This window comes from Arvicanthis niloticus, chromosome 10 (genome assembly GCF_011762505.2).
Source record: "Arvicanthis niloticus isolate mArvNil1 chromosome 10, mArvNil1.pat.X, whole genome shotgun sequence".
Classification (NCBI taxonomy): domain Eukaryota; kingdom Metazoa; phylum Chordata; class Mammalia; order Rodentia; family Muridae; genus Arvicanthis; species Arvicanthis niloticus.
The window spans coordinates 31,720,411-31,736,706 of NC_047667.1; the positions used below are offsets into that span (position 1 = coordinate 31,720,411).

Here is a 16,296-nt window from a genome sequence, read left to right on the forward strand (position 1 = left end):
GAAAAGAGTAGTCAGTTAAAAGTTTAGGACAAAACCCAAAGAATATGAGTATTAACCAAACAACCACCCTATCACTACAAGTTAATGCTTCCAACAAAGGTCTTTTTGTTGTTGTTTTTGTTTTTTAAAATCTAGTGGTTGGTGATAGTTACTCTTCATTGCCAACTTTACTAAGAATAGTTAACTAAGAATTAAAGAGCAATTCCAGTGAGGACAACTGAAGAGGAAGAGCCACCCTGAATGTGGGTGGCACCAAGCCCACTGGCTAGGAGCATGGTGTACAAGATAACAGGAGGCAAAGGGAACGCCAGTCTAGTGTCAATGGCCTCTGTTGTGCATCTTGTCCCCCAGACATGAAGAATGGGTTCCAAAAATTGATCCTTCCGGCATATGAGACAAGCATCATGGAATGAGCCCTCTGAAACGGTGAACTCAAATAATTCCTTTTTATTTCATGTCAGATATTTGTCACATCGACAAGAAAGTAACCAATACAGTGTTACAGGTCTCCAAATCTAAGCAACATACTTCAAGGAGCATGCAAGATGATTCACTGAAGTGCTGGGGGGAAAGGACAATGAGTATTTGTATTTAAATTAGGCTTTATTAATAGATAACAGACATATTGATACAGATGCTGTTACTTGATCTGGATACAAGGTGAATTAAGAACAAGCCTGACAGTGGTGTCCTGACTCCCTCATTCACCAACAATTTACAGACATCTCACAAAACAGTAAAATAGCACAAGAGGCTCTATAGGGGGAAATGACAGTCAGCCATAATTCAAAACGATGACACAACTGAGCTTTCTCCTAAAGTTGCTCTTTGCTAAATTACAAGGTTAAAAGTTATGAAAACAGATAACCAAAAATCCAAGGTTATTTTTCTAGAAAAAAAAAAAAAAGTGCTACTAGGAGAGTATTTTGAAAAAGCTTACTTAAAATACTTTGGTTTGTGCTTTTGTGGCTGAAAACCTAGCTTACTACCTAGCAAAAATTTCAAGATTTGCAATTTAATAACTTGTAAATAATCTCTAAACCTATTTTTAAAATCTCCAAAACATCAATACAAATTATTTTTTTAAAATAGTCCAAAGTGCTTCTGTAAACGTTAGAAAGCCTTTTCTAAAGAACCAGTGGTTCTTGGACTAAGTGTTAAAACAAATGTACTCTTTCAAGAAGTCACACCTTTCTTCACAGGGGTTACAAAACCTCAGAGTGTTTACTCTCTTCATTCATGTTTCTGGGTTTTACCAAAAACAGCTCAGTACTGACACAGTGTCATTTCCCATAGAAAAGGGCTTATTGAATTGAGATGTCACGTTCATATTACAAATACTCAGTTACTCTACCACAGGATACTCATTTTGATTACTTCTAAAAAAAATTTAGGGAAATGTTCCTCAGATAGCTATAGGCATTGCCTATGCATCTACAAATAACCTTGTTATAAAAAGAGATCTAGAAATGTGTTTTTCTTTTTCCTTTGAACATTTCTCTTTAGCCTAAAACCCAAAGACCCACACCTCTTCTTGCACAGTTAATGGGCATTTCAAATACTTCAAAAGTAAACTGATCCTCTCAGTTACCATTCCCAAATTTCATACTTTCATAATCGTGACCACTTTACTTAGAATCTTTTCAGCTCCTCACACAAAAACAAAAATGTTGGAGTGTTGCGAACTGTACTGATACACTACAACTAACTCTGTACTTTAAAATTTGCTCCAAAACCTAACCATTTTTCATTTTTCCACCAATATCACAGTAGCCTACACCTTTATTACTTGACTAAATTACTGCAGTAGTTAAAGATCTGGTCTTCCTGGGTTTTCCCTTTTTACCTAAAGATGACCCACTCTTTAACCAGTCAGGGTGACTCTTAAATATCATTCCTCTAAAAACCTCCATAACAGCTTCTGCATTAAAGCCACAGCCAATGGATCTTACCTGACCCATTAAGAAAACAGAATCTTGTTCCCTGCTGCATCTGCTCTCACATTTTAATTCCTGCTGTCTCACTAAGCCCAGTGGCCTTCTTGTCAGTCCTTAAAATAGCAAATATCCTAGCTGATGGCTTTGGAACTCTTCACCATCTGGAGTACTTTCTTCTCATATATTCACAAGGGTAACTTCACCTATTGAACAAATGTCAATTTATTTGCCTATGGCTATCTATATAAAATGGTTAACTTTGGGCCAAGGCAAAACCCTTGCCTTGAGTGGACAAGACCCTGGATTTGATCCTTAGTGCTGTAAAATGGTTATCTCTGCTACCCTTATATTCCAAAATAATATTTCCTCTGCTTCATATTTTAATGCATCATTTGTGACTACAGAGAACAGTTGTTTAATATCTATTTCTTCCCTCCCAGAGGGAGTGTGGCTAATTTCTGTTCATTAGCACAGTAACTTGTCACTGGCACAAATTAAACAACAAATGTTCAAATGAAGCATTTGCCTAGGCTTATCTTTTCTCTCAATGTTCCTGGAAACAAAAGTTTTTCAACTATTGGAAATTTTCTCTAATAGCTACATGTTTTGCCCAATACATCTTGCGTTTACTGGTTGGTTCTTCTTAGCCTCACTCAATATTCTGTATTTGTTTCCTAGAGGTTATGACCTTTATATATCTTTCAAGTTTTGCTTTCTTAGTAAGTTATTAATCTGGTACCAAATTTGGCTAACATTTTAGTGGTTTTCTTTTGCTCTATTCAAACTGTCCTCCATCTCAACCAACAAGGCCTTTTTGTTTCTCCTTTTTGGTCTACTTTCCTTTGTCTACTGGTTCCAATTTTGGCACAAATCATACCATGAAATATTCTAATCAGTGATAATCATGGACAAGAAGCGAATTACCTCTATGTTGTGGGCTGATGGCCCATTAAGCAGCAGGTTGTCAATTAAAACATAACAGAATTTCCAGTTTCCCCACTAAAGATTTGCCTTCTCCAAACATAATGAAACTGAGCTCCCCATGAGACCCAGAAAGTACACTGGAAGGTGTACTTCCAGTACACCTTGGCAGCACAGTGTGGACACCACCTATTTTCCTCTAAGTCCTTAAAAGAAAGGCTCAAGACTTTAGAGCCCCAACTCCATATAGGCCAAACAGACTGTAAACTTGTCCTTAGTGCCACTGCCACTTGTCTAGTGATTAAGAAAGATGACTGGTAGAAAGAGGGGAGTGAGTGAAAGTAATCAAGCCTTTTCCAGAACACCACTGGTGTTTAAGACAAAAGATGCCAACAAATATGCACAATAGGTAAAACTACAGGGTGACAAAATAAATATGCAAGAGACAGAAGATGGCAAATCCTGCAAAAATGCAAAAGTTGTAGAGAAATACAAGTCCCTAATGAGTTGGACACTAGACCAATAGAAAGAAAAGATGCTCACATGTGTATTCAAGGCTTAAGCAATACAGTATTGCGAAGTCCATGGCTTCTGTTTCCTCTATCAAGAAAAGGTAAGGTCACTTACGGGAAGAAAATAGAGTAATAATGGGTTGCAGCTGCATAATCAAAGAACTAGTAGGAAAGTGAGGAAAAATCAGATGGAAAAAAAAACCTGGCCATCAAAAACATAAGGCATACCAACCACTTCATGCTAACAGAAGATTTAGGTAAGAATCAGAATAGCATTTAACTAACCTCACTGTCAGAAAAGAAGGTTAGTGTCATCTTAAGTTTATTCCAAGTCTAGAACAAATTGAGTAAACAAGCAGCTTAGAAGTCAAAGAAAAGTTCTCCTGAATATGAAATATTTTCCTACCATCAGTATAATCAGAGATGCTTTTTTTGTAGCAGCCAGCAGTCAGATCTCAACTTGTCAAGTTAGTCTTTGTAAAAGAGATGCATTTAAAAAAAAATGACTTTGGTATTGGCACTTTATGAAAATCTTGATCTCATACATCCCACTCAATCCCCCTTCTCTTCTCTCAAGCTCAGCTTTGTAGAAGTTTTGAGTGTACAGAAGTGCCATCTTCTCACTTCCACTGGCTCATCTCCATGATTTTACTCTTTGTACAAGTTGGATTCTACCTGCTGTCAACTCATACCATCCTAGCAAATAAATTCAACTCCTTGGCCTGCTTCTAATTCCACCAAAACCACCTAAATCAATCAATAAATACAGGAATGAATCAATCTAACTTTGATTCTCTACACATTTGCAATCAGCAGCTAAAATGTTACTAGAGAAAAATCACATCAGAGGTCTACCTAGCTCCCAAATTCATTCTACTATATTTCTCTTTTAAGTAAATACTCTCAAATAACTTCTCTTCTAAGCCCAACAATAACTTCCTTTATTCTTAAATTACTTTAAAGCTCAATTTATCTGTGATTCTACGTTTATTTTTGTAACAGGTTATTCATTATAGAATAAAAATATATTATCTAAAAACATTTCAAAGCATTTTACAGTCAAAAACTACCAGAAATATAATGATGCTGAAAACAAGTTAATGAGCTATATGGCTCACTTTTGTATCTTTCAGTGATTAGTCCTGATAAAATTTTCAAACTGCTCCATTTCAAGAACATGTATTTTATCTGACGAGAGAGAGAGACAGACAGACAGACAGACAGACAGACAGACATCATCACAGTCCTAACACTGGCAATTCTAGGAAGGCAGTTCTCTAAGAACACATAACCATGTTTTACCATAGTGAATGACCTACTGTGTTCTCTGCTAGGAATTCACTGGCAAAGGAAGCAGAGTCCAATAAAATATCAAAATGTAGTAACAATCTCTCAGATGTTTTCAGCTTCAGTTTGTGCCCTCAGCATTATGTACATTAGTCCAGTATTCTTCAGATAAGAATGAAATACAAATTATAAATTCTGGGACAAAGATTCTGCAGGTGACCATTAGACAAACTTCAGAGCTACTTGATTAAGTTTTCTATGGTCATTTTAAAAAGTGCTGTTCAGCTTTTCAATTCATCCTAAAGGCTGATCATTATACACTTAAGTAAAAAGGGGACTTTATTTTGGAAAATGTTCAAGAAAAAAACCTTACCTAGCAATATGATATTTATTATTAATATGTGCACCTCTGAGCCTTAAAAAAAAATAAATAGCACAACAGCATATTCACTTTCTATTTTAGTTACAAAGACATGGATCTAAGAGCAGATGACCAAAGAAAACAAAGTTCTTATTGAGCATTTATGAAAAAAAAAATTAAATTTAAATATGGCCCATTAAATCCTTCATTAGAAAACTGTCATGTCAGAATCATATATTATTTCTGGCATTGCCAGTATGACAATGTTAATTATTTAATTACATGGGAATGTGGTTTAGAAATTTATGTTAAAATCAGGATATTTATATGTAAAATACTGGGATATACTTTTAACACTATTACAATAACAAGAAATTTGACATACTTCAATTATAAATTCAGTAGGCCATAAAACCTGCTGCCTTTATGAAGAATTCTAGAAATTATTTAACTTATTAACTAAAAAAAGAGACTAACAGGATTTAACTCATTGGTTCCAAAAAGTAAACATCTTTATTTCCTGAACAAAAAAATACTATGCCTGACAAATCCCACTTTACATAAAGACAACATCCCAAACTCATAATACTTCTGCCTTCTTGGTAGGTATACATTGGGTATATGAACACATTCTCTCAGTCAGTCCCAGTCAGTCTGTCTCTCTGTCTCTGTCTCTGTCTCTGTCTCTGTCCTCTCTCCTTTCTCCTCTGTTGTTTTGTTGTTTGTTTGGAGTCTTTTGGGGAGAATTAGGGGACAGTAGATATATTCCCAAGATTTTTAACAGCAAACTGTTGTGTGTAAAGTAAAATAAAGCTCCCAAAATGAAACAAGAATGAGGACATTATCAGATAACAGAGGCTTCATAGTAAGCTCTACTCAGGAACTGCTCTGCTTCACGAACATCACTAGTTAATGATTAAGCAAGCAGTTACAGTAGATACTACCATGGAAGGAAATAATGTCACCTATTCAGAAGTCTAACCCAAGTTAGAGGTTAAGTAGCTTTACTTATATTTAAAATAGAAACAAAATTTAACAGGATACAAAATACTTGGAAAGAACGTTTGCTTAATTTTGACATATTATAATCCCATCTTTTTATTTTGGCACAAAACTAGTTGTAGTCCACAAACTTTATTCATATAAAAGTGCTTACTGAATTTCAGTATATGGCAAATTATAACTTTCAAGATACTCTTATGGAGAGTTCCTAATAAACAATCCCAAACACATCAATGACCTGAATGCATAATAAACCTATTGTGCACTTATTAAAAAGAATTATTTATACAACTATTGTACATTTTCAATTTTTCGCTAGTAGTTCTGCCAACATGTTAGTGCAGAAACTATGTTAGGGCCAACACATACTTACTTCTAAACATGGCCATGAATACACCAGAAAATTTAGGACCTAATTTAAATCCCTAATCAAATTCTCTAAGTCAAGGTTATTCAATTCTCCATTTTACTATAAAACTAAAAAGAATCACCATGTGAAAATAAAATACAAGTGGGTAATGAACATTGTTTAGTAATTCCAAAGTGAATATAATTTAAATTTCATTTATTTAAAAACCACCACCAGCTTTTCAGTTAAAAACAAATGTCTACAGATTTTATCTTATTTTTTTCTCAACATTCTACATGAATTTGAACTTGACAGAAGGGCAATTCTTTTGACTTTTAAGTGTGTATATACATGTGTGAGCATTCACATTCATGCTTTAAGAACCTTCCCTGGGGTGGGGTATTAAAAACAAAAATAAACTTCTCTAGTTTAGCTATGATTTAAATAATGTCACAATTCACAGTTTATAGTGTAAGTCAGTGGTCGAAGTAGCTGCCTAAAAAGCAGATGGCTCTGAGTTTATTCTCAAGCCAACAAATAACAACAAAACAAACAAAACCCAACATAATCTAAAGCCACGTTCTTAAAGACTAATTTTGACCAGCTTCAGTAACTACTGTATTATAATATTGTAAGATACTGTAAAATGTCAAAAAATCTTGCATAGCTCATCAGTGTCACAAATAATCCCTGCCCACTTTGTAAAAAAGGAACACTGTCATCACTTTGTGTTAAGAGTCACGGAAATTTTTATTTAGGTAAAAGTCTCTTCAATGTTTATTAGATAGTGAATCTTCTTTAGGAGAACTTTGTGTAAACTAACTCATACTATGCCTTTCTTTTCATAATTAAGTTGTATCCTACTCTGCATAGCAAAGAAAATAATAGTTCCTTGAACTTAAAAACTTGAGGTTTTTGTCACCATGAATTACTTATTCCTGTATAAGTTGCCTTTCTGTCTCTGCTAAAAAATACTTAGTAAAGCAATAAGCAAACAGGAAACAAACCATAAGCTATAATACTAATAATGAAATATATTAAATGTTGTTTAAATATTAAACAGCAAAATATCCTTAAATAAATAAGATTTGAATTTGTCATTTGGGGATATAGGCCAATATCTCCAATATAAGATGGTCTAGTGCAAAGTGTGGCCTCAAAAACTACACACACACACACACACACACACACACACACACACACACACATAAATGAAGAGGAGAGAACAAGACCCTTAATGCTGGCACTACTTCCAGTAACAATGTAAATAGATGAATCTTACCCCTTTCTCAAAAACATTTTTTTCTGAAAAACTTTTGAAAATTATTAATATTTTTTTAAATTTCTCCAAATGGTGAGCTTCTGTTTAAAAACTACATTTTTCTTACTGTTACTTAGGAGATTATAAATAACAGAGAACCTTCCTTTAGGTAAAGCTAGCAGGAGTACCTCCATTAATAACTTAGAGGAAGCTGAACTTAGTAATGTGAACTTCATTTTCATTAAATTATCTATTTCTTCTCATGTCCTATAATTCTGTATTCTCAAATTGTAAGATCAAATAAAGTCAAAATTGTGTTAATGGACATATGCTGAAAATATACAATCCATTTACACATATAACTAACTACTGAATGCCTAAAGTGCAAAGCACTGTGTTAGGTGCTGTAGAACTGAGTCACAAGAGAATAATGAATGGCTGGTAGAGCATAGTGGATGCTTTTTTCATTTCCTTTTTCCTGTTATTTTTATAACTATCATTATAAATTTCATAAACCTACTTAAGGGTCCACAATGTTGAAACAAATTTTTTTAAATTTATATCCAAGTCTATGTATAGCTAATGAAACAAAGACTATGATACAGAAGGAAGAAGAGCTACTAAGAAAAGGTGAGGTAGAAAAAGAGAAAGAAATAGATATATATGATAGCAAAGAAAAAGAAAATGGAGGCAAGAGAGCTGGGGCTAGGAAAAGAACAATGTAAGAGGACATGGATCCCTCAAACGCTGCCATGAAACTCATTACCTTGTTATCTTGAAAAAATAATTTAAATCTTAAAAATAAAACAAGAAATCCTAGTACAAAGGATCTGATTTCAAGATAGTTGTAAAGCATAGTTCTAGCTTTACTGATGTTAAAGACTATATCCAGAAGCTTTTGCCTATACACAAAGCAAATATAAAACAGACAAACCATTATCCAAAGTAGATATTAATTTCAACCATGCTCTGCAATCAATTAAACTCCAGTTATTAAGAACAAATGCCAAACATCTTTATGGAAAGGTAGTAATTCATGTCCTTTACAGTAGTCCTAACTTACATTAAAGTATTACAGGTTTGAGTCATTGACTATTTCATCATGGAGAAAGTTTATTCAATACATAATTTAAGAATAATTTGTATGCTGAGAAATTCTAGGAACAAAGTCAATGTTCTTTTATCATCAAGAAAAGAATGCAAGAAGGGGAAATTGTGGACAGAGCCTACTAAAACTACAAAAGTATTGAAGCCATTTAAAACATTAGCTGCTTTTCTTCTGGAGAGCCCCCTGAATTCCATCTGAATAAATACTTTTCCATTTTTACTGATAATGGACTTTTGTTGGAAGTCAATAAATAGTAATTGTTTCTCATCTTTACAATAACATTTAAGTTCTAAGGAGGCTATGTAAATAAATTTGCTTATTTACTAAGTAAATAAAATTACTAAGTAAATAAATTCACCTGAATAAAAGCAAGAACTAAATGTTTTACTGTGCTCCCCCAATTTGATAACCTAAGAGATAGTCACTGAGGAAAACAAGATAAAAGGTGGATAGTCAACAATAGCTCCAATGACAAAACCAGTTTCAAGGAATGAACATTCCTTAAGTAGTAAAAGACAAAACCAGGACTCAAGGAACATGGTCATTCATTGCAGTTTGGATGCAACACTCTGTCTAAAGAACAGGAATAGTAAAATATTTTACTAAGTTAAAATATAGGTTTTAATTTTATACCACATTGAACACACACACATAAAAATACCAGTGTTTTTATCTTGTTTCTGTTCAGACACGTAAGCAAATGTGTTCTTTGGTGCCTGGGAATTTATCAATATTTAGAGATAATGGAAGATAAGAAGTCCCAAGTTAACATGTGTACAAATAGAAGACTCAAAATCTTATCGAATATAAAATAAGAATCAAAGTCAGACTTAGAAGAGGTTCAAGTTACACTGTAACTACGCTGACACGTACTCATTCCCCCAAATCATACTTTAGCTTCCCAAGTAAAAATCACTACAGTCTATTTCACTTTAATCTTTGTTTTTTTTTTTTAGATTTCTTTTCAAGTGGAAACATGTCCCAGATAGAAATATATCATTTTAAGTTTAAAATCATCAAAGTCAACAAAGAGAATGTACATTCATTAAATGTATTCATTTACAAAAGAAATCTTGAAAAGGCTGAACAGTTCAACTGAAACTGAAGACTTGTTCTTGATTTTTCATTATTCCTTTTTAAACATGAGTTAGTATAGACATAGTATACACACAGGCTGACTTTCAACTGATTTAATAGTTACTTCCCTTCGATAGGGTTTTAAAGTTCTATAGCTAAAATTTATTACCATCATGACAGTATTTTCCAGTAAAAGGAACCATAGAGCAATGAAAAATCAGAAGCAAGATGGCTTGAAGAGCCTAATAACTCCTAAATATACACACATTTATAACCTGTATTTATTTCTAAAGAAACAAATTTAAGTAATGCTAATTTAACCAATAGAGAAAAAACTTCTATCAAAATATACAATTTCCATTACAGACTAGAAGGCTAATATTAAAAAAATAGTTGTAAGCCAAAAAAGTTTGCTTGTATGAATGGGAGGCATTGCCTCTTTGAAGCACACAGCATCAAACAGGGTCTTATAAAAGACTACTCTGTGTCCTTCATTTACAAGTTCTTGAGGAATTCATAAAGCTTGGTTTCAGTCTGTAGATCAAGCTATATCCATGCTTCTTAATCCAAATTTTCAGAACAGGAGGAATTAAATGATTCAGAATCTCAAGTGGGATTTATGCTTTACCATGTATCTGGGGAAAAAAAATACAATAATGGGTTATGATGACAAATTTAAAATTTTTTTAAATATTACATGTAAAAAGGGATGATTGCTTTTTTATAACTTAAAATCACTATGGGACAAAATACTGTTTTATAACTAGAAACTTGAGTCTGTACCTTCTGAAAACTAGTAAGCAAAAATGCCATATTTCTCATTAAATTCTATAACCTACCATCTTACTGAAAGTACATTTGTCTGTACACACTATCAGTTACAGCTATAAAGTTTCCTCATGACTTTCAGAAAACTGATACAATCTAATATCAAACAAGCTATAGTTTCAGGGAACAAAACAACCAACAGTTGACTCCATAATATTAATTATGATAATTTGCTATTCTTATATTTGTAAATTACACAACAGTTGTTAGAAAGAACTCAATACTAGTAATTCATATAAATATAATAGTAATTCAAATAAATGTAAAAGTTAAATTCCTTTCACAAGCTTTCAGTCTGCAAAGCCCAAGGTTCACCTGACTCCAGGCTTTCTGGGCAGACAGAAAATGAAGTTCAGAAGGTAAAACAGTTCATGAAAGCAAGATCACACAATCTTTATCTTCTCACTCAGAGTTTCAACTTGTTCTACATTTACATACAAAGTCAATAAATCAAAGTATTTGAAATCATCAGTTATTTATGTTGGCATCAAATCAGACAATGTTCAAAGCAAGGAATTACAGAATATAGCTCATAACTTTAAAACTTTAAATTGATTTTAAATTACTATAATAAAGCATATGTGAGTATATTATAGAATCATAATTACCTATCCAATGTTTCCCAGAAACGTAAGAAAACTGGTCTATCCAAATGACGTTTATGATAGCTGAGTTCTAATACTGTTACATCCCATTTTTGAACATTTGGATCTAGACGAACTTCATCATACTTGAGATGGAAGGCTTTAACTATATGGGGAACAGGGAGAAAAAAAAAACAGCATTCTTATCAAAACTATAGTCAAAATTATGGAAATACTTTATTGAAAGAAAATATATATAAAACACAAATACCTAAACAAACAAAAATTCCGATCTTTCTACTACCAACTGAAGCTATACTAGCACTGTAACCAATGTTCTTGAAACAGCTAAAATGGTATAGCCTTGTGAAATTACCAGGCGAGTGAAACTAACAGGACTCAGATGCTAGTAGGATTTTTGTCACCAGAACACAGGTTCAGTTAATTCAGGAAGAAGGAACCTCAATTGAAAACTCCATCAGACTGGCCCAGAGACAAGCCTGGGGGTGGGGAGCAGTGAAACTCAGATCCCTGAAGCTCACTGGCCAGCCAGTTTAACCACAATGATGAACTAAAGGTTGGTTCAATGGTAAACCTGTCTCAGAAAAGAAAGTGGGACTGGCATGAAGGCCAGCAGTTAGGGGTACTTTCTGCTCAGGCCTAACAACTGAGTTTGATCCCCAGAGCCCTCAGTGGAAGCAGAGAACCTCTTCTCTACTCTCTAGGAGAAGCTATGGGACACTTCATGAGTCAAAGACTTTGTGGAAACATACATACATACCAATTCTTTGTCTCTCCATACCACATACATACAAAATATACCACCCCCAACACATATACACAAAATTTAGAACAAAACAACCCAAACAACAACTAACAACATGAAAGTAAGGAGTAAAACACCTCATACGACGTATCTGGCCTCCACCTATAAACTCATTTGTGTGTGTGTGTGTGTGTGTGTGTGTGTGTGTGTGTGTGTGTGTGTATACACATATACATATATATATGTATGTGTACCACCTGAACACATACATACATTCCCACTAAATACATATTAAGTAATATTCAAATAAAAGGATTCACTCTAATTTACCTAAATCTCTTTAATAATTAATAATTTTACTGTCATTTACTTTTGACTTAGACTTTTTAAATTAAAGTTGGTAACACACTAAAAAACAAAGTAAGGTTTTCTTTAGACAGAATATTTTTATTGCAGATACCAATAATACAAACCAAATATGCCAGCATATTACTGTAAAATATATTTCTGACTCAGAAAAGCCAAAGTTTCATAAGCTTCTTCAAGTTAAAGACAAAGGAAGTTATATAGTGACACAATGAATGAAAAAAGCTTCATCTGCATCAAAAGAACACATCTTGCTGTGGTGGCACACGCCTTTAATCCCAGCACTTGGGAGGCAGAGGCAGGCGGATTTCTGAGTTTGAGGCCAGCCTGGTCTACAGAGTGAGTTCCAAGAGAGCCAGAGCTACACAGAGAAACCCTGTCTCGGAAAAAAAACAAAAACAAAAACAAAAAACACATCTTTAGGGAAATTTATAAATTCTGCCTACATTTTCAGCATGGAGTGAAATCTTCTTCCCTTTGAAGAAAGGATATAATAATGGCCAGATTATGTGAAGAGATATTGTAGAGATTTTAAAAATGTAATAATAATCAGCAAGAATTTGAAGAAACTATCATAAAAATATCTTGAGGAATGGGGCTGGAGAGATGGCATAGAGGTCAACAACACTGGCGGCTTCGTCTAGAGGACCTGGGTTCTATTTCCAGTACCAAAATGGCAACTCATAAACATCTGTATACTCTACCTCCAGGGAACCCATTGCCCTCTTCTGACTGTCAAGGGTAGAAAGCACACATTTGGTGCACATACATAAATGAAGGCAAAATTCTAATATACATTTAAAAAAATTAAAACTTTTAAAAATCTTGAGAACTGAATATACAATGTTTGTCTTAGAATGCAAAACGTCAAGAATTCAATCCCAGCATTCTAAAAAAGGAGGGGAAAATAGAATTTTAATTAAAAAAAAAGTAACTACTCAGTTACTTAAAATGTAAAATATTTCAAGCTACAAATTAAAATTCATTGTACTTTTGAAACATTTTATTTGGAAACTAACTCAATTTATATATAAAAGTCTGGTATCTTGCTGAATTTTGATTGTATCATAACTGTGCAATATTAAGTTACTCTTTACTACAGCCCATGATAATGCCATGCCCCTCCCCCCAACGCTCAGGTTTTTCTTATGTTACACAAGCAATTGAATTATCTACTTTGTGCATTATGTTGTGGGAAAAAGTAGAGCTCGTAAAACCTGAGAAAAGCACTGTAATATATAATTTATCAACTTGAAGCAAACTATAGTCACCTCAGAAGAGTCTTAATGAGGAATTTTCTACACTGTGTTGGCATGTAAGTATGTCTATGGCAGACTTCATTATTAAGTTAACTGATGTGGAAAAATCCAGCCTACTAGGGGCAGCACCACTCCCTAGGCAATAGGTCCTAAACTGTCTAAGAGTAGAAAATCCATGATGAGCTCAAGTAAGCAAGCAAGTTGAACATGAATGCATTCATTTCTCTCTGCTTTTGACTGTGGTATGGTATGGCTAGTTAAATGAAGGTTCTGCCATGACCCCCACAATGATGAATTGTAACCTGAAATTGTAAGGTGAAATAAACACGTTTTCCTCTTGAGCTGCTTTTTGTAAATGTGTTTTATTTCTGCAACACAAAGGACACTAGGTTTTTCTTATGTTACACAAGTAATTGAATTATCTACTATATAAGAGCTAAAAGACACTATAGTCCTAAGTTTCTAGCTTAGGTAGATCACTGAAAAAAACTACACAAATCTAAAGAGAGTAAGACAAATTATTGACGTTGCTTGTAACAAACTGTCATATTCCATCAAAATATTAACAAGTATTTATCAGGCAGTAAATCAGATAATCCCACAATCTTGAGTTAAGAGACACAATTTTATAAAGTGGGGAGAGATAAAAACTGAAAATTTGAGACTAGAGTGACTTACGGGACAACCAAGGCTACACAAAGAATCTCATCTTGAAAAACCAAAAATAAATGAATAAATAAATAAATAATAAGCAGAAAACTGAAAATCTAAGATTTCCTTAAAAGGGTATTCAGAATTTAAAGAGAAATGATAATTTAAAATGTATAGCTAACAGCCAGGAAAAAACAAACTACTAAAAAAACAAAATAAACCAAACCCCTTGAGATCAAATGAAGCCCAGTACTTGACAACAAGCATTTTAAAAAGTAAGGAATGAGTCAACAGTGTAGACTTCTAATAGGAGGTCAAGACTATCCAATACTGGGAGATGGGGAAAAATTACTTCAGTGAAATACCCATGCTATAGTGGTTGAAGGCCTGAGCACAGCATTCACCGAGATGATTGTTTCAAAGACTAGTTGTAACAAAGAAGGTGTGAGCTCAGGTCCATGGTTTGCTTTTATGATTCCTTTAAATGTGGAAAAAGTAATTCTAATCACTGCCAAAAAGGAGCCAGGATGAAAGCAGCAATGAAGAGAAAGAATAAGATATAGAAAAAAAAAAAAAAATCACTGATCACTGCTAAGTTCTCTACATCCCTATCTACTTTGGAAGAGTAATAATCTTAACAATTGAAATACATGCATTAAGTTGCTAAGAAAATTCAGTCTTTACATCTTGAAGTTAACCTAATTATTTTTAAACAGTAGTCCACAAGGCAAGTTTCAAAAAAAAGTAAGTACTTGCATTCATTAACACTTTCATTAAACTTCCATTCTCTCTATATTTTCACTGTGATATTTCTATAACTACATATATCATATAATAACTAAATTTTATATAAGTTGACTTTAGCTGAATTAAAAGGTCTAGGACATTTATCAGCTAACCCATCTGGGATGTTTACCGAGATTGGTCTTTCCTCTTCATTCAGTTCTCTCAGCTCAAATGTTTTATCTTCTGTGTTTGTTTCTCAGGAACTTCTAATTTTTATGTCTTTATTAGACAGTCTGCCTGGCAACAATGCAATTACCACAGCAGGAGCTGCCCTTTATTTATTCATTCACCTTTGTGCTCTGAGCATATAAGAATTCCAGACACACAGAGACTTTCAATATCCTATGAATGACTTATATACATTACATCCACTGCTGAACATACATTTGTGTGAATTGATTCAAATAGATTATGTAATCTATTCCCTTCTACTAGGTGGAAAAGATATTCCAACAATTATTTAGTTGTGGGGCTATATGATACATTGCTAAGTATTTTAGGTTTTTTTTACATCATTAATATTTCAGTATGCCTGTACTTTTTCTTTCAGATTGTAACCATATTTACATAATGTACATTGTATAAACTAGTGATTTTCACTGTGATATTTCTGTAACTGTATATATCACGTAGTAAACAAATTTTATATAGCTTGGCTTTTGCTGTGAAAATCATCAACATTGGCAGTATGTCACTTATTTTTATATACAACCATAAAAAATATTAATGTTCAACAGGCTTTAAAAATACAGGTGGTTAAAGATTAGCATAGATTGTTACTTAATCCAATCCTTTAATACAGTCATATGCAGGGTGACTTACTTGTGGCTCTTTCTCTTAAAAATCAATTCTATATTTAATCAGCAAAAAAATACATGGAGAATCTTACTTTTCGCAAATATGTCAACTGGTGATCCATCAGGGAGAAGCCATGGCCAACCTTTGAACTGCCAAGCAGGACCTTGTACAAAAACAGCTACAACTCGATCCCTACCAGCAGAAAGGAGAACGTGGGGGAGAGAAGAACACTTCAAACTCGAGCTTTAACCACTGCAAATCCTTAAAAAAGGGTCTCATAATTATTCATATGGCAGTCTTACTAACACTCTTCTTGGTGAGACAAACATAATTAACTTGACTTTTTCATATGTTTTATGATATAAACTTTAATGACTCCTAGGCTACACACATACTTATACACAACCCCTACTCCTATCTAAGTCTTCTGGGAATAGCCGCAA

The 16,296-nt window shown here is 33.6% G+C and overlaps 1 protein-coding gene across 1 annotated transcript in view; it reads right to left on the bottom strand.

Moving 5' to 3' along the window:
* Positions 1-9,775: 9,775 nt before the first annotated feature.
* The window catches only part of Cdc73 (cell division cycle 73), an 89,622-nt gene continuing 83,101 nt past the window's right edge, over positions 9,776-16,296 (bottom strand). Inside the window, exons 15-17 of the mRNA XM_034513000.2 lie at positions 15,945-16,045; positions 11,252-11,393; positions 9,776-10,450 (exon numbers count right to left, since the gene is read on the bottom strand). Coding sequence (XP_034368891.1) covers positions 10,414-10,450; positions 11,252-11,393; positions 15,945-16,045 — 280 coding nt within the window. The 3' untranslated portion in view covers positions 9,776-10,413. The remainder of the gene's footprint in view (positions 10,451-11,251; positions 11,394-15,944; positions 16,046-16,296) is intronic.